The sequence below is a fragment of the Anarhichas minor genome, unplaced genomic scaffold (assembly GCF_050575085.1).
Source record: "Anarhichas minor isolate MPS153535 unplaced genomic scaffold, ASM5057508v1 ptg000094l, whole genome shotgun sequence".
NCBI lineage: Eukaryota > Metazoa > Chordata > Actinopteri > Perciformes > Anarhichadidae > Anarhichas > Anarhichas minor.
Genome location: NW_027466540.1, coordinates 558,827 through 585,384, shown reverse-complemented (window position 1 = coordinate 585,384; position 26,558 = coordinate 558,827). Strand labels below are relative to the sequence as shown.

Below are 26,558 nucleotides of genomic sequence, written 5' to 3'. Positions count from 1 at the left end.
GCACCATGTAGACAGACCGAGTCAGACAGAAGCAGGAAGCGGAGAGAAGGACCTCGAGCTGCGGGCTGAACCGGAGAGAAGACACGGTTGTACCTTCGGATAGAACGAGACCTTCAGACAACAGAGCCGTCCGGTGAGAAGACAACATGTCTCTCGTCTCACTCCTCGTCCTCTTGGGGACAACACTGACGGTGAACTGCGGTGAGTTAACTGCTCTCACTCCTTTATGTGACTCGCGTTGAAAGCGAAAGTAAAAAAACAAGTCTTTGAAAATCCGTTTTTCTGTCTCTTATAGTTTAATTTATTTAAATGTATGTTTAGTGTTTAGTGATGTGCACCTCTTCCAGTAAGACTCGGTGCATCCAAACAGAGTAAATGTTGATTCACTGCTTAAACATGGTGAGTTCTTTAGACTGCGTGTTAAACATGGTGAGTTCTTTAGACTGCGTGTTAAACATGGTGAGTTCTTTAGACTGCGTGTTAAACATGGTGAGTTCTTTAGACTGCGTGTTAAACATGGTGAGTTCTTTAGACTGCGTGTTAAACATGGTGAGTTCTTTAGACTGCGTGTTAAACATGGTGAGTTCTTTAGACTGCGTGTTAAACATGGTGAGTTCTTTAGACTGCGTGTTAAACATGGTGAGTTATTTAGACTGCGTGTTAAACATGGTGAGTTATTTAGACTGCGTGTTAAACATGGCGTCCAGTCTGAAGCGCGTTGAGCTATAAACGTTTATGTGTTCATAAATAACGTTCACTCAATAATATATCAGTTTATAAATGCTTTTATTAAATGATACATATGGACAAATCTAACTCTCTAAAACCCAAGAAATTTTTTTTTTGTTGAAGTAATATATTTAATATATTTAATGTATTTAAAATATTTCATGTATTTCTCATAATAACTCATAAGAAAGAAAGAGATCACAGTGGAGCTCCTGAGTGTTATTTACTTAACAATTACTCAACTATCTGATTGTTTACAAGTAATTATTATTATTAATAAGTAACATAAATACACAAATAAATAAATAAAACAACAGTCAGCAGGTCTCTCACTGGTGTTATGAAGATAAGAGACATTAATATTCACTTCTCTTATTCCAGATCTGTTGATGAGTTAATCGGTTTAAATAAAGTGGAAGTTATGATCATATTCTGAGACAACAGCAGCTTGTCAGACATCTTTTAAGGTTCATTGCTCTTTGGAAATATTTTGGCTCGGTTCCATAATCTCCACCTTTTTCCTGCGTCCCTGAAGTGAACAGACGACATACTGTAGTTGACACGTCTCTGAGGTCATGAGCTCATAAACAAAGCACGACTGTTAAAGTTTACTTTCCTCACATCTGGAGCTTGTTGCTGACACAGATACAGATATTCATTATATTTATACACACAGTACATACTTTATCTCTGTGTACACCGCAGGAAGTGAGACAGGAAGTGTGTTTTAATAAACATGTCTTCTGTTTTACTACAGTAGCTGTTAACGTGCTGCTAACATGTGACCGACTACATAGAAACACTTTGAACTTCAGTTCATTTATTATATAAAACATCAAACATCCTTTTGTTCAATGTGATAATAAGCTGAAAGACGATTAATTATGTCGAATTATCAAGACAATTTCTGAAAGAAACAAAAAAGGATATATCGAATATTTAAATACCTGTTTATATCAGAATCAGAACCGTTTATTGTCAAATACGTTACACATACAAGTATACGAGTTTGACCTGGTGACTGGTGCATAACAAAATGTTGTGTAATAGTAGGAAACTGTCCTGGAGATGTAAGAGAATATATAAATATCTGTGAATATATATATTTAAATGTGGATTATCTGTTGTCAGCTCTAGTGCTCATCCACCTTAGTGTAATAAATAAATCAATAGTAAATATCTCTTCCTGTGCAGAGAAACACTCCCTCACTTACATCTACACGGCCTTCTCCCAAAAACCCGTGGGACTGCCGGGCCTCCACGAGTTCACGGCCATGGGGCTGCTGGACAACAAGATGATCGACTACTTCGACAGCGACAACCAGGTGAAGGTTCCCAAGCAGACGTGGATGAAGAAGCGACTCGAGGCTGATTACTGGGAGAAAGGAACACAGTCCCGCCAGAGCAAGCAGCAGTGGTTCAAGGTCAACATCAACATCCTGATGGAGCGCATGAGGCAGAACGAGTCGGGTAAGAACCCTCTATTGCAGACCGCCAAGTCATCGACTCCAACTCCTGTCAGTGAGCCAGAATAAAAGGATTACTGCGAATCTGAAACGGTGTTAACTGTAATGATTTAAATGAAAAAGATATTACTTGTAGTGCTCACTGCTACTGTGTTGGGTGTGATTCACTGGTTCATTTTGAGATTTTGATCTATTTTTCTCCTATAACTCGTCTTCTTTCAGACTAGTGGAAAGAAAACATCCAGAATACACATTTAGGTGTTTTTATTTTACTACTTTGTTTATTTACGTCTGTAGATTTCTCCTAAATTCACCAAAAGTTACCATTACATAATGCCTCATTTGCATATTTAAACACACACTTTCAGAAAACTTGTAATACAAAAAATAGTTTTAGTCTTCATGGAAGTAATGTCTCTCTCTCTCTCTCGCTCTGCCTCTCTCTCTCTCTCTCTCTCTCTCTCTCTGCCTCTCTCTCTCTCTCTCTCTCTCTCTCTCTCTGCCTCTCTCTCTCTCTCTCTCTCGCTCTGCCTCTCGCTCTGCCTCTCTCTGCCTCTCTCTCTCTCTCTGCCTCTCTCTCTCTCTCTCTCTCTCTCGCTCTGCCTCTCTCTGCCTCTCTCTCTCTCTCTGCCTCTCTCTCTCTCGCTCTGCCTCTCTGTCTCGCTCTGCCTCTCTCTGCCTCTCTCTCTCTCTCTCTCTAGTGCCTTACAACCACGTCCTCCAGTGGATGCACGGCTGTGAAGGCAACATGCAGCCCGACGGTAAGATCAAGTTCACCCGCGGCGTCGACATGTACAGCTACGACGGCAACGACTTCCTGTCCTTCGACGACGACAACGGCGTCTGGGTCGCCCCGGTCGTCGCGGCGCAGCAGACCAAGAGGAAGTGGGACGGCGTCCAGATGCTGAAGAAATACACCAAAGGATACCTGGAGAACGAGTGCATGGACTGGATGGGGAAGTTCATGACGTATCAGAATCTGGAGCAGACAGCAGCACATGAAGCCAGTATGTACGACACGAACTAGCTTCATACTCAGATTCATTTGTGTTTGTAGAGTTTTAGGTTCAGCCTAATTAATACAGTTTAACCAACCTGCAACAAAAATCCAATAGAGAGCTGCAGGGACGTCGCAGTCCAACAGGAAGTTAGTGTTAACAGGAAGGGCCACTGTGGCTAAGTGGAGAGTAATGTAAGATGACTGTAATGTAAGTTCGTGTTAACAGGAAGAGAACACTGACTTTGAGAAGAGCTTTTCTGGGTTTCATGTCTCTTTCCTGCAGCGCTTTATATAAAAATTATAAAATGAAGCATGTGTGTGGGGCAGCAGTGGTGTTTCATGTTGCTATTTTTAGTATCGTGTCTGTTTTTTAAATCATACTGGTGCCATTAAAAATTAAAAACACTTCCTGGTTCCTCCTTCCAGCTCCTCCAAAGGTGTTCGTGTTCACGAGCAGCACCAACGTTGAGGCAAACATCATTCTGACGTGCCTCGCCACGGGTTTCTACCCAAAAGACATCGTGCTGCGGATCAAGAGGATCGACCGTATTCTGTCAAAGGAGGACGGACTGCATTCTTCGGGCATTCGGCCGAACGGAGACGACACCTTCCAGAGAAGAGACAGCGTGGAGATCCTGAGGAGTGACGCGTCTAAATACACCTGTGAAGTGATACACAAGGCGACCAGGGTATATGTGGAGAAGGAATGGGGTGAGAAACCTTTTCTTATTGTTTCCTATTTGTTATTTCTCACGTGTTTCTCTGGGCAGTATATATACTTTAGTTTAGTGCAGAAAGCTGCCGGTGGCACTCCTCAAATGATGACTTCACAGTCGTAGTTTGGTGTTGTGGTGGAGCAGCGTGGCATCATGGGAGTTGTCGTCTTTATTGCAGTCGTTAGAATTCCTTCCGCGTTCGTTGTTCAGGAGGTTTTGTACCTCAGAGGTCTGATTAAAACACTGAATAAAAGCAGCATTTCCAAGGACGCAGGACGTCCTGGAGGAGCCGAGCTGATGCTAACATTAGCTTAGCTTGTTGTTCGGATGTCCGACGACAAAAAAAATAAAAATTATATATATATATACATATATATACAGTTAAAAACCAACATCTAAAATGTGTTTTGGAAAAATGTGCCTTTAAATTGTGATTCCAATTCCAAGTGATTCCACCATTACCGTTTTTTTGGTCACACCTTTCTCTGTTTTTTTAAAATACTTTGGAACATTTGTGACAGTGTTACTACACAATTTAACAGGGTTTAAACGCAGGTCTAGTCGTTTTTTAGACATAATGCAGAAAAGTAACACATCAAACCTTTGAGACACGAGAAAGACGATTAAACTGAAGCTAACGAACGGGAATGTTGTTGAAAGTGAACTGAAGGACAAACTGGTGTGAATGTGGTTACTGTAAGTCGCTTTGGATAAAAGCTAAATGACTGTAATGTAATGAATGTTCTCTGTGTTTTAGATCACAAGCTTCCTCCAGATAACGGAGGAGCTATCATCGGAGCCGCAGGGGGCATCGTGGTCTTGATCGCTTTGGCTGGTGGGATTCTGATCTTCTTGTATAAGACAGGTAGGTGCAATAAAGAACCATTGTCCTCTTCCAACAACAAGACAGCAGTGTTCTTTTGTGTTTAACGTTGAGGTTTAAGCTTCATAGTAACATTAATACCAACATGGACGTATCCTGATGGTTGAGTTTGTTCCAGTTAAGATGTGGTGCATGAGTTCATTATCAGGTACAAAGGTCTGTTATTACTTTATAGACGTCTCGAGGAGTTCAGAGGTCACATTGAACAGCAGTACATAACACAAGTGCCTCATTCTGAAGTCACTTTATTGTCTTCTACACCATAATTAAAATTCACATCATTTTGATCTAAATCCATCAGATTGTTTAATTTATTTAGTTTTTCTCTACCTTCTCTCATCGCCTCAACATTGAGAGAATTAAATTTGATTCTTTTAGTTTCTCTGAACATCAAAACACAGACATTTAGATTCTCTGAGTCTTCAAGTAGCTGTGTTAAAGGTGGGCTCATCAGATTAGACTTCATCCATGTTCAACTGTGTTCATATGTTGTGTTTATTTACAGGACGTCTCTGCGGTCCACTCAAGAAAGGAGGTAACTACTTTAATTCTCTTAAAGGGACAGTAGCGATGTTTGTATGACGTTCTTCTCCATTGTCAGAGTTTTACTACATTAGTAATGTTCTGCTGTGCACGTATTTTAGACACATAAAAGAATCTCTATCAGTTTGAAAGTACGCTATATTTAGAGTATTTTCACCTCTTCAGACCTTTATGACGAGGATCTGAAGCTGTTATTTAAGCTCCAGAGACACCAGGCTCCTTCATAAAAACAGAGATTCTACCTCTCAGGACACAGGAGCTGCTGCTCTACTGCTGCCTCCATCAGTCAGTCAGTCTGTGTTATTGTGTGACCGTTATTCAGCAGCAGCTTTATATTATATCAGCTCTCAATAATCAATGCTGATTCTGTTCATAACTTCATGAAAGATCAAAATGAAAAGTTTAACTTTCATTTATATCATTAAGATAACAGAGTTTATATCTATTTAAGTTCTCTTTTATCATTTTGGTAGAATAAAATAAAAACAGTTATAAGCTGTACTGGCTTTTTTAAATTACCTTTTATTGATTTTCTTTTCTTCGCAGGCTCAGCTCCGTCTATTGACAGCGACAACTCTAGTGAGTATCTTTGTGTTCAGGGTTAAATGAGCTGAAACCATTTCAACCATTAAATGATCAAAACACTCCCTGAACTGGGACTGGTTGGGCTCACTTGTGTCATATGTTTATGTATGTTTATGTTGTAATTGCTTCTATTGTTTCTGTTTTTACCATGTAAAGTGTCTTTGAGTACCTTTTAAAGCGCTATACAATGTATTATTATTATTATTATTATTATGAATTTAAGTATCAGGTTGTATCGACCGATAACTAATTAATTTAAAGACTCTGATTGGTGTCGGGACCACAGACCGTATATAAAGATGGCTGACGTGACCGTTCGCAGAAAGCGACCTTTTCATTGTGTTTTTGTGTGTTTTAACTTTTGTGTGTTTTTATTAACAGAGAAACCACTTCAACCCTCACGTAAGTGCTTTATTTCTCTGATATGGATTCTATTACATTATGATTGATGATGATTATATTTGGTCAAACCAGATGTATGTTTATTAATGAACTCGTATCTAAAAAGAGTCTTTCCTCCTCTGCTAAAGCTGCTTCCAGCTCAGATCCGTCTCTCAACGACAACAACTCTGGTGCGTATCTGTGTGTTAAGTGTTAAATGAGCTGAAACCATTAAATGATCAGAACACTGCCTGCACTGGGACCGGTTGGGCTCACTTGTGGGCCGCTGTTTCATTTATATGAATTTAAATATCAAGGTGTTATCAACCGATAACGAACAAAATGTCCAAAAGTTAAATCAAATCTAAAAAGAGTCTTTCCTCTCCTGCTGAAAGCTGCATCGAGCTACTATGTTTTTAACATCTACCGTATGAATAAAATATCTCTTCTGTTCATCCGTCCAGTTGAGCGCATCGACCTGATGGAAGAAAGCAACAAAGAGGTGAACGAAGAGGAGAACGCATGAAGTGTCTCACATCACGACTCTGCTCTCTGGAACCAAATCAACCAACACAACAGATAACTTCTACTGTAGACTTTAAAAGAGACTATTTGAAAATGAGCAACAACAACATTTCTAAGCTAAAATTATAATGTCATTATAAATGTCAACGTTCAAACGCGTCAACATCTCGTTGCAGCTCAGAAAACAACCGAATCAGCACTAAAATAAGAGTTCTGTTGCTTGGTTTTAAATAGTAAAACGACGGTGAGCTTGTTGAAGATCCAGGAAAGTGATGAGAGAAGTGTGACCTGCAGGTAATTCAAGAATCCAGAGAAAGTTTGGAAGATCTGTTTGTTACTTTAGGCCGCACGGCTGCGGGAGATAACTAATATTTCACGCTTACAAGTTCTACGTGTTTTTTTTTTTTTGTGTCTAAAAATAAATGACTCTGGAAACGTTTATCCAAGAAAGTTAGAAAGTCAATGTTTAAATCCGGCCTGATAAGTTGCCGTACACATAAAAGAAGGAACCCAATCACCTCCACACACACACACACTGATGCATACAGCTTATTAATCAAACACGGGTATCGGACAGCGACGCCCGGGTTGTACTCGAGGACGTTCTGCCAGATGAGGCCCCACCACCTCCCCTACATGGGAGCAAGACACAAGCAACTTATAGTTGTTTAGGCGATTTTTTTGCGGTTGTTTTGAGAGTTCAGAGTCAGACGCTCCGTAAACGTCGGATCGGTCCCTTGTTTGCTAGGGCTGTTTTAAAGAAGGAGGAATGTTTGAGCGGTCCATGTGGATCTTGGTGTATAAATGGACTCGGGGTGTTTATCTTTCCCTCTGAAGACGATTGAATACGTATATCGATGCGTGGTCTGTGACGCGATACAAAAAGCGATGCTAATTCACGAGCGCTCGCTAACGTTTAGCCAGTAACCCAAGGAAGGTCGCCAATCTCTTGTGTACCTGTTGAATGTATTTTAGCCCCAAACATACAGAACGATCACCTGACACACTTTAATCCATGTCATCCAAGATGGCTGCCTTTCTGCACTTAATACGACAAATTACAATTGATATGTTTGTTATTATGGATTATGTAATTTGAGGTTGTTTCACAGTAGAAACACATAAAACTGTGATTTGTAGTGAATCTATAAATACGCTGGTTTCTTTTAAGTAGCTTGAAATTTAACAAAAGTCTGGATTTTGTGAGTAATAAGCAGAGGTATATTACAATATGTGGTAAAGTAAGTCCTGCTTCATTTAGTACTCGCTGTTGTAAATACACACTTTATTATATGAGCTTGTTGAATTAATCATAAATTGCTTAAATTCATTTTAAAAGCTTTGAATGTGCAGAAACACGAGAATTTGACAATTTTTTGAGATGAATATTGTTAATAAACCTTAAAGCATTTACCTTAAAACAGATCATTTTAGATATTTACTGGTAACCAGTGCTTACTATCTTTTCCTTTTGGGGCTTTTTAAACACAAACATTATTCATGAAATGTTGTTTAAAGCAAATGTAATTATATTTTCTGCATTCAAATGTTTTCATCTTTTGGGTTTTACATTTTGTTATCCTTCTGTTTATAATTATTTCTGCTCAATCTTAGTATCAATTTGCCACTTTAATAGATCTGCAGTCAATCCTGAAATCTGCTCGTTGTTTTTAATTAAATGAGTTATTTGTTGAAAGACACCAAAGCTTTTAAGAATCTTTACAGCTGTTTAGATGAGTCCAACTCATAAATCTTCCAATTTGAATGAATCCATATAGAGATATACCTTAGTTTGGTTTATTGTTTTCTTTTGACTCTTTGAATGTTATTTGTCTGTGAGGTTCTTCTTTAAATCATGTTTGAGCTATGAGGACATTTGTCCTGCACATTATCTGCTTCTCAAATAAATAAAATATCAAAATGAAATCGTTGTTGAATAGAATCTGTTGATTTGCTGTCGTGCAGTAGACGTTGGACAGTTTGTTTCTTTATAGAATCATAAATCTAACTCTGCTGCAGCTAATTAATATTTACAATATTAAGTCTTAATTTGCAGCTGTTTTGACCTTTGAGTGTCAGTATTTATTGTGCTAATAAAGCTAGCACGGCTTTACCTTAATAAGATACTCCTCGGAGCACTTATCTATCAAAATAAAACGTCTTTCCTGTCTGAAACAACTTCACTTCCTGTCTTACTTTTGTTCATTTACTATCCAGTGGTGTGTTGAGACGTACTTTACATTTGTTAAGACCTGCATTCATATGTCACATATACAGTATAACTCTCCAACACTCCCAGATTCGATGAGATTGCTCGACACAAAGCTCAGTTTATCCTTTAGTGACACCTGGTGGTGATGAGAGGCGACTGCAGATGTTTTTATTTTTAGACAACACTGTAAACAGCGTGTCGTCATCTTTGAGCCGCAGAGCACCAAGAGACAAACTCCTCGTCGACCTCTGCTCCCTCAGGTGTTCTCCCAGGGCCTCCTTGATGGACGACTTCTTCCAGGACCTGGTTCTGAACCAGGCGGCCGAGGCTCCGCCCTCCAAGAAAAAAGCCTGTGTGTGACTCCATCTTCAGTGAAAATTAAACCACAACATGAAATGAACGGTTAAGAAGTTAAATAAGTGAGATGGTGTTTATGACCTCCTCCTCCACCTCCTCACAGTGACTGAGGCCATGTCCGCACTACTCCGTTGCCATATTAAAACGCATATCTTTTGCTACGTTTACACTGAGCGTCCACACTATGCAGAGTTTTCGAGCACCGAAAACGGAGGAGTTTGAAAACGCTCCCGAGGATTTTTAAGTTTGAAAACTCGGGGGTTACGTCTCCGTGTGGATGCTTGTAAACGCATAAGTTTAGAAACGATGACGCTCTCACCCGCGTTCGCTACTTGATTGGTTGTTAGCAGTCACGACGTGTCCTTCCCTGATTCGTCCCCGATCACGTGAGCCTTTCCCGGAAAATCATAAACAACAACAACAGTCTTGATTACCGATCGACTACCAGGTTAATTCAACATGGTCAACTGATTACAGGTGTTACTGACCTTGTTGTCTTTACTAGCAGCTGTTGTCCAGTTAAAGTCTGCATTATTACGGAGGAAGCAGCTGTTATTGGAGCGATTAGTGTGCTGGAGCTCCGCCTCTTCCTGCGTTACCTCACGGAGCATCTGACTCTGCACTCTCAAAACAACCACAAAGACTCTCAAAACAACCACAAAAAGCGGCTCAACAACTTTAAATTGCTTGTGTCTTGCTTCCATGTAGGGGAGGTGGTGGGGCCTCATCTGGCAGAACATCCTCGAGTACAACCCGGACAGCGACGCCACGGGTGAGACGACCAGAACCACTTAAAGTAACTTAAAATGAAATAAATAAATACAGAAACCAGAGTTTCAGGCACTGCTCTAGTACGATAGAAATATTCAGTATTCACTTGAAGCCTTATTCGACCCCAGAAGTCTTTTATCTGCCTCTTTCACTGGGTTTTATTCTCCTCTCCTTCACTGTCTCCATGAAACAGACCGAGCAGGTGATTCCAGGTGAAAGCTCTGATCTCTGCATCGATTTTCATTTTGTCTCATCCACTTCAGTCATAAAGCAGACGGGGTTCAAGAAGCTTAGAGACGGCTCACAGTCGGACATTTTCACCGTGGACATTGTGTCTGGTTCGCTGTGAAGCCGGCAGCTTTTATTTGCTGAAAAAAAGAAAATCCTCGGAGCTTTTTCACCTGGATTCACCTGCTCACTGCAGATTAAGATATTGTATCTTCAGTTAGTTACAGAAAATAATTCTGATAATTGGTTTGATTACAGCTTCTCGAATCTGAGAGTTCTCTGCATTTCTTTGTTTTATTTGGCATATAATCAATGTTAACTGAATATTTTGGGGTTTTGGACTTTTGTTCTGCTCCCGAGCTCCCTGAGAGCGGCGACGGCACCCTTATTAAACAGAATCCTTGGGAACGGGTACGACCATCCCGAGCCAACGGGGCATCGAAGCCGGGCCTGAAAGACTCCTTCGACCACGACGGCGAACAGGGTTTGTTTGAGCAAAACAGATCCGTATGTGAGACGCCTCGAGTGCAGAGTGAGTGCAGATCTACGTCGCTGCAGCTTCATAAACACAGCAGATGTAAAGTAAAAGAAGAACTAAAGGGAGTGAAAGTAAAACGTCTGCTTCTTTCTGCCGCCGCTGAACGAGCTTCAACAGGCCGCCGCCTCAGACCCCCCGAGGCGCTGCAGGAAGCCCGGGCATCGAGCCAAGAGGACGCACAACGCTGAGCCGAGGCCTCGACCCGCCTCTCTGATATCTTATCAAAGGAAATGTGTTTTAGTCCACATGTGAGGATTTCACTTCCAAACACACTTTAATTAATGGTTTGATATCTCTTTTAACCCTTAGAGACCCACATAGACACGCTTTTTGACAGACTGTTTTCTAGTCATACATCTGCAATGATCATTGTGTTTTGTGCCTTTTAAACGGTCTTAGAACATTATGATGGAAGTATAACCCATTCTCACTTATAAGATACCATTTGTTTTACAGATTTGGTGCTAAATTTAACCGTTTTTTACTTGATTCAAATGATCAAAAATCACTCAAAAATTCCACATTAAGACACCAAGACCTCGAGGAACGCCAGAAGAAAAAAGCTATGCTGTGTATTTAGTATCCAAAACTTTTGATATTTTGTAGATTTCTGCATGAAAACTTCTCAGAAACCCCCTCATTATGAATATACCTTTCAAAGCCACTCATCCTCTGGATCTCTGCTGCCCCCACCTCTCGGCCCTGGATACACGGGGAAGGTTCATGGCTGCATAATGAAGCATTTATTTAAAAATAGACAAGGTGAGAGAGAGTGAGGTCGACCCAAAGGTCCTCAAGCCTTTTGAAGCTGAAAACATTCATAAAGAAAATCAAGCTTCACGTTAACATTTAAAACTTTTGCATTCTCTCTAGTGACCACCAGGGGGCGACTCCTCTGGTTGTATAGAAGTCTATGAGAAAATGACTCTACTTCTCTCTTGATTTATTACCTCAGTAAACATTGTGAACATGAGTTTGAATTAAAAAAAATATTTTTTTATTTTTCTAACTTTGACAGGCTCCTGTTTTTTATTCTAATAATTGTGCTTCATAATAATATTAGTTAAATTCTAAATAGTTTTAGTTTTTACAAATAACCAGTGGTGAGGTACAGTGATAAGTATAGCTTTGAGGTACTTCCTTCTTTACTTGAGTAGTTTCATTTGATTTAATTTAAATTGCAGTTCTACTTATATGTTAATACATCAGTAATAATACATGCATATAATGTCACTTTGATACTTTAAGTATTTAGTTTATTGAAAATAAGTTACTTTTACTCTTTTTGATCCAGATATTTTACTTGTAACAGAGTATTTTTACATTGTTGTACAAGTACTTTTACTTAAGTACTTGATCTGAGTACTTCTTCCTCTGCTGTAAATAGCAAATTAAAGCCCAAAGAACAGAATGTGACTGTAACTTCTTGCATAACTACGTCGGTACGCTGTGATTCAGAGCGATAGTACACAGTTGGAACACAATCCTGACGTTGGTCTGTGACGCAATGACGTACAGAAATAAAACAGTCATACCTGAGTCAGTATAGTGACGTTCATTTCCGTTTACCAGGGGAACCTTCAAAATAAACGATAGGGTATTAAATGTAAAACAAATTAAATAATATCTAATATATAATAAACAAATAAATATAATACAGTATAAACATATAAATTATATTAATCAATATGGAATGTTGTTATCTAAAGGGTAATAAACCATTTATATATTATAAATAACATTATTTTAAGGAATTTAATGCCGAGCTATTTCATATGAAATTATTTTAAAAGATAAAGTAACAGCGTAGTCAATAATTCTTATCAGGGATTTATGTTTTTTAGGTGTTTTTGTGAAATGTTATTGAAGTTTATGGCAATTTGAGCTAATTTAGCAAATTTGTAGATACATGATGCGGTTCTTTATTTATATTATTATTGTCTTTTTTAAGTACATTTAGTCAAGTTCCTCAAACCTGTACTTGGAGTATTTCCATTTTATGCTACTTCATACTTCTGTTCTCCAACATCTCAAAGGGAAATATCGTAATGTTTTCTCTGCTGCATTTATCTGAGAGATAGATTACATTTATTTAAATATATAAATCAACTAATAAATTCAACTTTAAAAGTGTATCACCTTTACCAGCTGCAAGATTTAAGTGATGAACACATAAATTAATAAATAAATTAAAAATAAATATATTTATATACAAATACATTTAAATAATTATAATCCAAGTATTTTTAGGTTTTAAATACAAGAATATTACCTGTAACAGAGTATTTTTACGCTGTGGTATTACTACTTTTACTTCTGTATTTGTACACTGCTAATTTGGTTAAACTTTAGTTTAAGCTTTAATTTTGAAAGAAATGAAACCGGATGTATTCCCCGGCCGTTGGTCGCTTCTAGCGGCGGTATGAAAAAAAATGGCCATCGTTAGGTTCGGCGAACTATCGGTGCCGTTTTTATTAAACTGTCCTTTTTTTATTAACGATAGCAACGGAGCGAAGAATGCGAGTCGTAAAGCGTCGCTAGCCGACAACCGGAGCTAACAGGCTAACAGATTCAGCTCGAGGCCGTCGGAGGAGCACCGTGTCCCGGTTAGCTGAGAAGCAGATGGGCTCCTCGGTGTATTCGGGTAAAAGAAAGGCGGAAGACTGCGTCTCAACACACCGAGAACCAGAGATGCTACGAAGAAGCTACAGCCGCCAGACAGCTACCTGCTTTTCGACGTAAGATGCTGGTTTGCGACGGTTGTCTGTGTCTCGCACGCCGCCTCACGTCCGCTGCCACTTGTGGACGTTTAGCTAGCTTAGCTAGGTAGCTAGCTACGGTTAGCTTAGGATGCTGCTGGTGTTTGTTGTCGTTAAGTAAGCTAGCTGAGAAGTGTGTGAGTGCGTGTGTCTGTGTATGTTTGTGTATGAGTCTGTGTCTGTGTGTGTGTGTGTGTATATATGTCTGTCTGTGTGTGTGTGTGAGAGTGAGCGAGTGTCTGTCTGTCTGTCTGTGTGTGTGTGTGAGAGTGTGTGTGTGTCTGTGTGTTTGTCTGTCAGTGTGTGGGGACAGGAAGTGTATTTTCTGCTGCAGCCTCACAGTTTAATAAACAGCACAAAGCTTCTGCTGCATCAGAAGCTTTTCTAATATCTGATCAATTTATCTGATTGATCTCATTTACTTTAATCTCGTGCAATTTACAGAACTCATAACAGTGTTTCTTATACTGAATAACAAGTATTTAGACTGTTACATATTTATAACGTCCAGCCAGATGAGAAAAGTAACCAGAAATATGATTATATAAGTTATAAGATGAGTGTTGTTGGTTCATAGAAGGGAAATATATTCACACACAGAAGCAAAGAAGTGGTGTAAAATAGAATAACGACAACAACAATAATAAATATAATAAACCTCGTTAAACAACAAAATGAAACGGGAACAGAAACACTTCACTGTAAATACGACAATAACGACATCAAATGGAAATAAAATACCCGAAAACTAATGTAAAAGATAAAAAATACGAGCTATTATCCTATAGGGGACTTAAAATTCTTATTAAATAGTTAAAACACGACTCTTTGTTCTTCTCTCATCTTCAGGATTTAAGGACGACAGAGGAAAACGTTTCAACCGATGACGTCATACTTTATGGAGCCACAGCGGGACGACTTGAACTGAGACAGCTGTGACAAGACACGTTGCCCCCCCCCCCCCTCCCCACTCCAAGAAACCCTCAGAATGGCGAGCAGGAGGAAGTCCACCACCCCGTGCATGGTCCCCCCCCGAGAAGCCGTGGACTCGGACCAGGAGATGGAGGACGTCACCGCCGACCCGGAGGACGGTAGCGTCTCCGAGTTCCCCGGCGGTCCGCCGGAGGAGCCGGGCGAGGACGCGGACCGCCGGTCGTTGGTGTCGGACCACTACCTGGACTCCAACATGGCAGAGGGAGGCTACGAGTGCAAGTACTGCAGCTTCCAGACGTCGGAGCTCAACCTGTTCACCATGCACGTGGACGCGGAGCATCCGGACGTCGTCACCAACACCTCGTACGTCTGCATGGAGTGTGACTACCACACCAAGAGGTACAACACTTTGTATACTAGTGTTTAATACTTTGTATACTAGTGTTTAATACTTGTTATACTAGCGGAGAGTAGACGCCACTATATCCAAACTCTCAAATGAGTGAATTTCCCCCAAAAAAATGTAGAAAAGTTTTCCTTTAATTGTTATTTTCAGCTTCTCAAATGAGAGGATTTCATTGTTTTCATGTCCAGTTAAAATATTTTACTTGTCCCTTAAAGCAAACATCCAAACAGGAGCACACACACACACACACACACACACACACACACACACACACACACACAAAGACAATCCAAAAATACAAATGTGTTAAAAAGACAGAAGGATTTATAGCAGCAATATCCAACAACACAAATCATGTTACGTATAGAAAAAAGTTATTTCAGCAGATAAAATCAGTTTAAGTTTAAATCATGTTGTACCAAAACTTTAAAAATAGCTTAAAATTAAGAAATATTTAATTTGAACTTCTCTTTAAACATCAGTTTAGTTTTTACTCACTCGAACTTAAACTGTGATCCAGTATTAACTTTAAACTTACACTTGAGGAGGTTTGCTGTTCATTTTTTAAAATCTTTCTATTATTTGTTCCGCCAACTTTTTCTAAAAGGAGGAAACATTAGAGCTTCATGAGTAATGCTAAGCTAAGTAGCTGAACGTAAGTTTTTTAATTTGAGTAAGCCAGCATCACGTTGATTAAACTCTCTTTAATTTTGGTTTAAACTTGGATTTGCTAAATTAGTTAGATTAGATTAAACTAACTAGATTCGTTTTAGCTCTACTTTATTTAAAACCTTGATTTATTTCATTTTAAACCCAGTTTTACTGGATGAAATGAGTCTGTTTTTGTACCCTAAAGTTCGTCTGATTAAAGAAGTATTGACTGGTTTCTTCCCGTCCAGCTACGACACCCTGCTGGCCCACAACGCTCGCCTCCACCCGGGCGAGGACAACTTCACCCGCACGATGGTGAAGCGGCACAACGAGACCGTCTTCCAGCAGACGATCAACGACCTCACCTTCGACGGCAGCTTCGTCAAAGTGGAGGACGACGAGGGAGCGGAGGAGACGTCCCGCAAGAGCATCGCCCTCAGCAAGACGCCCATCATGAGGATCAGGAGCCGGGCGGAGCCCAAGAAGTTCGCCGCCATGCACAAGATGGCCGTCGACGACGTCATCAAGGTGGAGAGCGACGAGGACGACGAGGAGCCGCCCGCGCTGTCTCCCGCCCCGATGGCCGCCGCCGTCACGCCGCGCCTCATTCCCGTCTCCACGCCGCTGCAGCTCCACGCCGTCCCGCAGAGCATCGTGGTCAGCAGCTCCAACCTGCTGCAGTTCAAAGGGGGCTCCGGCGGCGGCGTGCTGCCCCCCGGGACGCTGGCTCAGGTGCTGTCGGCGCTGCAGAACCAGCAGAACTGCAGTCAGACGCAGACGCAGCTCCTCATCCCCATCAGCAGCATCCCGACATACAACACGGCCATGGACAACAACGTCCTGCTGGTCAGCGCCTACAACAGGTAACCGCTGGTCACGTGACTGTCAGTCAGCGTTTAGTGTTAAAATAATCCACTCTATGATGCAAGTAGCTTCTTCACCCTCGGAAGCAGATTTAGGGTGTTTTTGCAATTCTGCAGAACAATCATGACTAGTAGAGAGAACTCAAACATGTCTTTTGTGCAAAATAACAGTTATAATGCCATAAATCATAAAACATAAATATATATTGAACATTCACATCTTTACATCCTCTACTTCCAGCCTCTCCTCTCTGCTCTGTGTTCAGAGTTTCTGTGACGTGACTGTTGGTCTCAGATGAATCAATCATGTTGAGGAGCTCAGAATTAAACGCTTTTTACAGGATCTGGTTACTTTAAACGGTTTATTCGTGGTGAGATTTTAAATGTAGAATAAAATGTTTTAGATGAAATATCATCATTTTAGCTTCTGTTTTTCTGAAGGAAGCGTTCTTCGCTCAGAATGTGTTCAAAGACCGTCGGAAAGATGAAAATCTGACGATAATGATGTTTTTTGCAGCTTCTGGCTGAAATGAATGTTGTAGTTTTGGCTAGTGTTAAAAAACAAACATGCTTTTCAATCCCACCGGCGGGTTTTGGGGTTCAGAGGATTAAAGGGCAGATCCGGGGTTTTAGTATTTTTATTTTTATTTGGAACAAATCCCATGAAAAAGACCGAAACAAAATGTTGAAGTCCGTCTCCCCACTGAAACAATTACAGAAAATAAACTGGCAACTATTGATAATTAATAAGGGAATTATCATTTTAATCATTTTGTCAATAAAATAATGCTAAAGAATAGCTGGAAATGTTTCTCAAATGAGATTATTTGATGCTTTTTTTTGTCTCTTTGTCACGCATGATATCTTTTTGTCCCTTTAGGTCGATAGGTTTAATTTAACTAAAACATATTTTTATTCTATTGTAATCTTTCATCAAACTCTTGCACAATAATTTCCTTCGGGATTAATAAAGTTCTATTTTATCTAATCTTATCAGTACACAAGTCTTGTTGTTACGTAAGATATCATCTCATGTCGACTGCAGAGACTTTATGTTATAAATAAAGTTTTTTGTTTTTTTTGTGTCTCAGGTTTCCGTACCCGTCGGTGTCGGAGATCATGGGTTTGTCTTCACAGACGAAGTTCAGCGAGGAGCAGATCAAAGTCTGGTTTTCTGCTCAGAGGCTGAAACACGGAGTCAGCTGGACGCCGGAGGAGGTCGGTGCTCATCCCCACCCGGGTCTAAATGAATCACTCACGTTTTTAAGGGTTGCAAAGGGTCCAGAACTCTTCCTCATGCCTTTTACCTTTTTTTACATGTTAGCTAAGTACATGATTTAGGCCTCAGTTTGGAGAAAGGAAGTCCAAGAGGAGGAAATCCTAAAGGGTTAGTTGAGATGTTTTGAACTGTGTTTGTATGAGGTAACTTCTCCATAGTGGGCGGATTCTAACACTCCTAAAATAATCAGTGTCAGTGTACGCTATGTTTTCACCTATTTATCTTTACCCTTTCTGATGGGGAGCTATAATCTCTTTAAAGACACCAGACTTCATTCACAAAAACATTATTATTAATATTAATATTTGGTTTCGATCTGCAGCCGTCACTTTATTCAATTGTTCCCATTTTTATTTATGTATTTTACATTTGTTGTTCATCACAACAGCAGTTTGTTTTCCAGTAATAAACCAGCGCAGCTCGTCTTTCTCACCAGCTGTGAGCTTAATGTGCTGGTGACACGATCGCCAAAGACGACAACAGCATCTCCAAACTTTTAAGGAACCATAATTATAATTGTAAATTATGATTTATTTTATAAGAAATATAATGTAACAAATGGGGAAAGTAGAAATCCCCTGAAGCAGAGATTCTTTCTTGAAATTAAACGTGTGAAAGCGCAGGATGGATAAATATAAATTTAGGTAATTTGGACAATTATTATTATTAAGAATTCATATTTGTTTTGGATAAAGGAAGAAATAAGTTTGCTAGGAATTCATGAGGAATTGTGATTTATTATTCAGTACTTGATTGTTAATCTGATGAGATGAGCTGTGTTTGTTGTGGCCATGTGTGTTTGACTTCACACCAGGAAGAATATTCAACTTCTGCTCGTGCTAATGTGCTAAAGTCAGTATCATGTATCAGAGTCTCGTACTCTTCTCTCTGCAGGTGGAGGAGGCGAGGAGGAAGAAGTTCAACGGCACCGTGCAGACCGTCCCTCACACCATCACCGTCATCCCCGCCAACATCGCCGCGGCCGCTAACGGCCTGCAGTCCATCTTCCAGACCTGCCAGATCGTCGGCCAGTCGGGACTCGTCCTCACGCAGGTCTCCGGCAACGGAAGCGCCGTGCCGGTGGCCTCCCCGATCACCCTGACGGTCGCTGGCATCCCCGGCAATCAGCCCAAAGCCGCCGAACCGTCCGCGACGGAATCGAAGACGGAAATGTCGGCCGGTGCTCTGGACGCTTCTTCGGCGGGGGCCAAACCGAAGAAGTCGAAGGAGCAGCTGGCGGAGCTGAAGGCGAGCTACGGCCGCCGGCAGTTCGCCACCGAGGCGGAGATATCGCGACTCATGCAGGTCACCAAACTCTCCAAGCGAGCGATAAAGAAGTGGTTCAGCGACACGCGGTACAACCAAAGGAACTCCAAGGATCACCACGGTGTGCTGCTGAGTGAAGCCCCGCCCGCCAAAGCGCCGGGAGGAGGAGGACGAGGAGGGAGGAGCAGCGGCGGCGGCGGCCTTAACGACAGCAACAACAGCGACAACAACAACGCCGGCGCCGCCACCACCATCGTCATCGACTCCAGCGACGACGCCGGCGATTGCTCGCCGACTTCCGCCAACGCCCCTCCGTCCGGTTCCGCCAACGCCCCTCCGTCCGGTTCCGCCAGCGACCCGCGGGTCAAATTCCGCCACGCCTTCCCCGACTTCACGCCGCAGAAGTTCAAGGAGAAGACCCCGGAGCAGCTGCTCATCCTGGAGGCCAGCTTCCAGACATTGGACACGCCCCCGGACGAGGAGCTGAGCCGGCTGCGCACGGCGACGAAGCTGACGCGGCGCGAGGTGGACGCCTGGTTCACCGAGAGGCGGAAAATGCCCTCGAAGGAGGAAGAGGAGGAGGAGGAGGAGGAAGACGACGACGAGGAGGGGAAGCCGGCAGCCGGGGCTTCGTCCACGCCGCCCTCCAGCAGGAAGTTGGTGAAGAAGACGCCGGAGCAGCTCCACATCCTGAAGAAGGCCTTCGTCCGCACACAGTGGCCCACGTCGGAGGAGTACGACCAGATGGCGGAGGACAGCGGTCTGCCGAGGACGTACATCGTCAACTGGTTCGGAGACACGCGCTACGCCTGCAAGAACAGCAACCTGAAGTGGTACTACCTCTACCAGAGTGGGAAGGTCAGTGTTTTTTTATTTTTTTTATTAAAAACACATGCAGTAGACACTTCTCTTATTTATTTTTTAGGTCCTTCTGTTTTAAAAAAAAATATTAATATTATTATTATTATTGTACGCGTTTCAGCGCAAAAAGGAGGTGCTTGGGATACTGGTAAGATTTTGAAATTTGGCACGCAAGGCAAAGATGGCGAAAATTGCAGTCTGAATGTGACATGTTGGCTTGATAGCGCCCCCTTTTGAGTAGCCCCAACATTGGGTTTCACCTAGATGTATGAAATTTGGTAGGTATGTGTAACGGGATTGGACATACAAATAATCCTCTCGGAAGTATGCCCTAAACCAAATAGGAAGTTGGCCATTTTTAATTTTCTGACCGTTTTTCTGACCATTTCAAGGCGTCCTTACTTTAACGAACTCCTCCTAGAGATTCAATTATATTTGTACTTCTTGGTAGAACTTTTACTTGGACTCTACTGTAAAAAAAATAAATACATTTGTGTTTAAGGTGGACGAGGCGCTGAACGGCGGAGTTAAGACCCAGAAGAAGTCCAGGAAGCGTTTCCGTGGTTGGTCCAGGAGGACACGCCGGCCGTATCCCTGCAAACGCTCGCCACAGGGGGGCGCCACCCCGATCAAGGTTTGTGTGTCCAGTTTATTAGGTACACCTGGCTGAAACTAATGCATACTTTTGAAGTAGCTCCTCATAAGACAACATATTTCCCTAAATGTCAGCTGACTTTAGACAATCTAAGTCAAAATGTTGGTACTTTTAGATGTAAAGTTTGTTTTTCACGTCTCCGTCCTGCAGGTGAAGTCCGGTAAGTCGTTCCTGAAGGACTACTACCTCAAACACCGAGCCCTGAGTGAGAAAGACCTGGACGACCTGGTGACGAAGTCCAGCATGAGCTACGAGCAGGTGAGGGACTGGTTCTCCGAGACCGCCAGGAATGTGGTGGAGGGCAGGGAGCCCTTCAGCGACGAGGAGGGAGAGGAAGAGGAAGAGGAGGACGAAGAGGAGGAGGAGGAGGAAGAAGAAGAAGAAGAAGAAGAAGAAGAGGAGGAGGAGGAGGAGGCTGAAGCAGAATGTGCAGACAGCGAAGGAGAGATGGAGGTGAAAGAACAAGGAGAAGAAGCCACTGATGACGACTGCAATGAGAAAGAGGAGGAGGAGAAGAAGGAGGAGGAAGCCGAGGTGAAGGATGAAGGTGAAGCGATCAAGGAGGAGTCTAAAGGTGTCAGCCAATCACAGCCCCAGGCAGAGGAGCAGACATGAGAGGTGAGTCTGATTTATGTTTCACTAAACACAGATATAAACTGGTGATGTAGCAAAGAATGCTATACATGCTGTACGATGACTTTTTTCATGACTTTTTCAACATTTTTAAGACACGTCACAGCCCGGCTCAGAAACTGGAACAAAAACAGGGAGACAACGAGCTGGCGGCCAAAAGTAGTAATTTATTTGTCTCGCCAAAAACAAGTAACCCAATGTTAACAGCACTTTACACAAAGACAGCCACAACTGTCGTAAGCCTGACTGTCAACAAGATCTTCCTTTCAGAGAGGGCAGCTGCCAACTGGAGGGTATTTTAAGGCAGCGCCACCCTGGCACAGGTGTGGCTCATCCTGCTGACGATCCTCCAATCAGCACCTGTAACAAAAGGAAACACAACCAGACAGCTAGTGTATGATAGGAGGAGGGTCGTCACACTCCTCCCATAAAACCAGGGTTCCCATCAGGAATCCCAGCACAGGAAACACCAATATTTGGCAACCTACAAAGCCTATACCGTTTAACATGGAATACTTCAACCCGTCCCAGTCAGTTTACCAATCTCCGATCTTCATCCTGCAACCACAGCGTCTGTAGAAGTAACTTTAAGAGTAGCAGAGCGAAAAACAGGAGACATCAAGATTTTCCAAGAGTGTGCCAACATGAAGTTGACCAAAGTACCCAAACAAATACGACAATCCCGAGCCCTGACCACTCTGAATTCCTGAGATGGTACTGAACCACAACGGGCATGAAGCCAGATACCCCTTGTTCCGACACCCCACTGCTTCTCTCGCTGTAGTTCGGGCTGGATTGTAGCAATGCCGGCATCCCCGTTTAACTTGCATCTTAGTCCCTCCCACCAGGGAAGCTGGATCAGTCGGCTTTAACAGCTGGAGAGACTTTTACTAATAAAGACACAGTAATCATCACTGCCAGAGTAAAGATGTTGATCACATCATTATTATCTGCGTCTGTACGTTGTGAAATTCTGATTGTGACGTCATTGTTAAATAACCCAGATTATGGTTTCTAAAGAAGTAAATTAAATGCATAAATATCGAACCCGACACTCATCAATGATCCGCCTCACGTGACTAAATGAATTGATGATAAATGATGTAAAACTCTCTCTGGCTTTAATTGTTTCCATAATAAAAGTTATTGAGGGAAATATCAGATCATGAAAAGACAAATCTTGTGTGTGTGTGTGCTCTGAGATGAATGTATGCTTTGAGAAGGGAGCTGAATTCCGTGGTCATTTTTATTATTTTTTTTTTTAACAAAGAAAGTTGTTTGTGGTCCTTTTGTTCAGTCTACATCAGGGGTCGGCAACCTTTTCTATCCAAAGAGCCATTTTGCCCTATTTCCCACCAAATAAAATTTGTCTGGAGCCGCAAAAGCTATTTGATATCACAGCCTATAAAGTTGTATATATCGTTATATTATATATACAAAAACTATAGTTTGTTGTATTTATGAAAATATAGAACAAGAATAAAGACAATTCTTGACATTTTTTTGCAATTTTACCTGATATAACAATATCAAACTCTTATGAAGAGGAGAGTTTGCTGCAGCAGCTGAGAAATCGCTCTTTGTCGCTCATCTCCAGCGTGACACTGTTCAGCACATGCTGTGTGCTTGTTGTGGGAGCAGACAGTAAGTCAGCATCGTTGGCAGTGAAAGCAAATGAAGACGTCCACGCAGAGTTAAACTCTCTATTTTCCTCCGTGACTTTTCTTTATCTGAATTTATCCATTGATAGTTTACAGAGGGCGGGGGTCTGAAAATCATGATCAGTGATCTGTAGGGAAAGGCGCTTGGTAGAGGATTTAACTGCCTGTGGGAATAATTAACATATAAGATTCTGTTCATTCTTGCTTATAAATTATATTCTCTCTGAACACGTTTCTCATTTTGGAGAACGTCATGTGAGATAACTTCTTCGATCAGCGCAGTTTCCCTGCTCTTCTTTCTATTTCCTGGTCTCAGCCCCGTGTGTCACGGTGTGTGTAAACCTCGCTCGAGTCAGGAAACTTGTCAGAATACTCATATTTGATTGGCTGAGCTGCATCACGTGATGTGATTTGCAACGCATTGGTCGGTGTGTTTCCTGCACCGCCGAACAAGTGCCGTAACAGCTGAATAAGAGGCGCCGGTTAAAGTTTAAACTCGGTGCCCAATATATATAATTCCTAATTATCTATCGGTTTTTAGTTCCTGGGTCCGGATCCGGTGCGCCAGTTGGGGACCTCAGGGAGCCGCAACAGAGAGGCTAAAGATCCGCATTCGGCTCGGGAGCTGCAGGTTGCTGCAGGAGGATCCTCCTCGGGTCGACCCGGAACGCTCTGCAGAGATTAAGTCTCTTCATCGGTTTAAACTTGATCTTTAGTTTCACATAGTTTGGTTTATTTGGAGCAGAGTAGCAGTGATTGATCTTCAAAAGGAAAATGATTCATTTAACAGTTTCACATCGATCGTCCTTTCATTCCACAGCATCCACCGTGGAGACGACACGGAGGACGACGCGTGTCAGTGTTTCTCAGCTGATGGTTCTGGACCCAAAGATGGCCGCAGGAAGCTCAGACAGGGTCACAGCTCGGCTGGAGGACAAGTTAACTAGCGGGACGGGTTTGTGCTTTGGGCCCCGATGCAGCTGAGAAGCACTGAGCAGACTTTAAGGACAAAGCTCCAGGATGTAGTTTCTTCTTGCTGATGAACTGTGGGGACCAATCAAACACGCGGGACGACTCGCCAAACGTCACTGCGAGCGAGTAAGTTTCCAATCCTGCTCCTGTACAAACAACGAGGCTTTTATTTTGGTGAGAATGGGGGGGGGGGGGGGGGGGCTTTTGTCATTTTTCGTAAAAAAAGAAAAGAAAAAAAAGAAGAGTTTTTAAAGTGAGAGGTGAGACCTCGCATGGTTTACTCAATAATATAGAACTTTTTTCAGAATAATGGACCATTTTCTTAAGTGAACGTCCTCCAAACACAGAGCACATTTTGTTCTGAAAGAAGAAAGGTTTTTGTGAATAGACGACTCAAATTAGTGCCATTCTGTTTATTAATCAAGAGAAATCAGCCGGATTGAATTCAACGTCCGCCTTTTTACTTCTTTGTATTTTTTTTCCCTTTTTTTAAAGTCTTAACGACATATAAATAAAACGGGGACTGAATCTACTTTCATTATGCTATTATGAGTTCTGTTCAATACGGTGATAATTTGGGTCCATTCAGTTTCAACGACATCATTTCAGTTTATGAATTTACCTCCAAACACGAATCACTGAAGTAAAACAAGAGACAGCAACTCCTTCAAGGGAAACGTCCACCAAAAAACTCTGCTTTACATATCAGACTTAACTTATCCCACAATGCACCTGGAAAGGTAGTGTCATTAAAGCAACACACTTCAACTAGAGACAATAAATACATTTTATGGCCAAAGAGTCTCAAAAACAAAATAAAGTTATATTAGTTCATGTGAACAGCGTGGTAGATTATATCGATGTGTTGATCAGACTTACTACAGTTTATTAGGTACACCGAGCTAAAGCTAATGCTAACAGTCCGAATGTGTTAAACTGAGGTGTCTCTATTGTTTTGTCCACCTCGTTGATATCTAAATAAACTCAAACTGTTGGATCAACACAAACTGAGGATTTATATCACACTGAATTCATTATCTTTGTGCTTTTTATCACTTTAATGGTCAAAATAATGAATCAACGCTTGTAAATAGTATTTAATGTCTTCTTCTGTGGTTTGACCAACAGTCTAGAAACTCATTAACATTTTACATTTATATTAATGATGTGAAATAAATAAAAACTCTGAGCTCTGGGACGTTATTACGACTGTTTATCACTATTTTCTGACATTTTGTTGACAAATTAATAAATCAAGGAAATATTTTAAATAACATCTCGTATGTTTTTGTTGCCGACCAACAGTCGAAAAACCCAAAATATTCAATTCATGACGTAAAATAAATAAAACAAATGAATCACGACTGTTTCTTCTCCAGATGTCGTTGAAGGAAACGACTTCATTAAACTCAGATCTTCAACTATGAGCCTCAAACTTTCACGGTTTTCAAAATCGTGTATTTTTGGACTGAAAACAACCAGTTCAGAGGCATTCTGGGAAATGTAGGAAATCTGGTGGAAATGGAGTCGGCAGTTATGAACTACAAAATAAACAAGTGTTTTTAAGGTGGATTTTTCCTTTGAGCTCTGATTAAATAAAACAAAGATGGCGGAGGATGTTACCGACTGAACTTCAGTCGTTTTAAGTCACAAACCCAAATCATTTCTTATTTGTCTTTTTAAAAACAAGAAGCAGATTTATTGACTTGAAAGGGAAACGAACCCAAATAGTGTTTGTGTGTCCTTGTCCAAAAAGAGAAAATACAGAAACTAAAGGCATGTGTGCTCTACTTCAGGAAACAGGCAACTTTACCTCAGTCAGTTAAGCTACAAACATTTACACTTTAATCAATACTGTATGCATGACCATACGAGTACACAATGATAGTTATGTCTTTCAGGCGTCTGGGTTTGTTTTTGTCTTCGCCACCAAAGTTTAAAAACAACAAAAAAACACTTTAAAAAGACAGAAGACGACGTTTTTCGTGCATTTATTTGCTCCGATACGGGTGAACTGAAAAACAATATCGTTCAGGTTTTCCACAAGAATTACAGAAGATATTTTAGGGACGAGAACCAACGAGCTCTCGGTTTTTAACTTTTCATATGTCGGGTTAAAGATTAAAAAGAAGAAATACGTTTTTGTTCAGCTTCTCTCGTAGACTCGTTAGATATGCAAACAGAACAATCATCGTGACACGAGCTCTGTAACTTTAAACCGCTTCAATAGACAAATGTTTTAGGTTATTTATTTATTATATCTGGACTTTCATGGATTTCTTTCTCTCTTTTTGTCTGCAAGCAAAAAATAAAAGTTTCAAAAGCAGTCGTGACTCAGATGTTTTTATTGCTCCTTTAATCTGTACAGGGTGACGTAGAGGTTGCGGGTTCGAGTCCGGACTGATTCACATGTTGGATATCAGTGATAATTATTAACATCGTTTATTTCTGTTGGTCTGAAAGACAGAAGAAGAAGAAAAGGAGTGAAGACGCTGCTCTGACTTTATACGTCTGTTTGGTTAAAATGTGATTTAAGATGAAACATTTCAAAAGACGGACGCGTTAAATGAACCAAAGACGACTGAAATGATTAATTATAAAAACAGATTAATTGTCTGATCGTCAGTTTTCTTCACATTTAAACAGTTTCTACTACGATACTGTACTTGAGTATTTCCATTTCAC

At 41.3% G+C, this 26,558-nt stretch overlaps 2 protein-coding genes and 1 long non-coding RNA gene across 4 annotated transcripts; 2 read left to right on the top strand and 1 right to left on the bottom strand.

The window, feature by feature from the left end:
- Positions 1-8: 8 nt before the first annotated feature.
- LOC142939181 (H-2 class I histocompatibility antigen, L-D alpha chain-like) lies at positions 9-8,754 on the top strand. The gene is made up of 10 exons (XM_076082400.1): positions 9-201; positions 1,924-2,199; positions 2,897-3,202; positions 3,622-3,906; positions 4,669-4,776; positions 5,300-5,329; positions 5,884-5,916; positions 6,304-6,324; positions 6,453-6,494; positions 6,768-8,754. The coding sequence occupies exons 1-10, from the start codon at positions 147-149 to the stop codon at positions 6,827-6,829; spliced, it is 1,218 nt and encodes a 405-aa protein (XP_075938515.1). The 5' UTR covers positions 9-146; the 3' UTR covers positions 6,830-8,754.
- LOC142939183 (uncharacterized) lies at positions 774-12,568 on the bottom strand. The gene is made up of 2 exons (XR_012949923.1): positions 9,717-12,568; positions 774-9,406 (listed from the first exon to the last, which is right to left on the bottom strand). It is a non-coding gene; the product is annotated as an uncharacterized LOC142939183 (long non-coding RNA).
- Positions 12,569-13,328: 760 nt separating this feature from the next.
- LOC142939144 (zinc fingers and homeoboxes protein 1-like) lies at positions 13,329-26,199 on the top strand. Of its 2 annotated transcripts, none has more exons than XM_076082352.1 (8): positions 13,329-13,672; positions 14,543-15,025; positions 15,932-16,546; positions 17,638-17,764; positions 18,720-19,949; positions 20,455-20,586; positions 20,758-21,225; positions 23,722-26,199. In XM_076082352.1, the coding sequence occupies exons 2-7, from the start codon at positions 14,682-14,684 to the stop codon at positions 21,220-21,222; spliced, it is 2,913 nt and encodes a 970-aa protein (XP_075938467.1). In that variant the 5' UTR covers positions 13,329-13,672; positions 14,543-14,681; the 3' UTR covers positions 21,223-21,225; positions 23,722-26,199. The 2 variants fall into 2 exon arrangements, with proteins under 2 accessions (XP_075938467.1, XP_075938469.1); XM_076082354.1 differs by lacking the exon at positions 23,722-26,199 and adding an exon at positions 23,443-23,715.
- Positions 26,200-26,558: the final 359 nt, after the last annotated feature.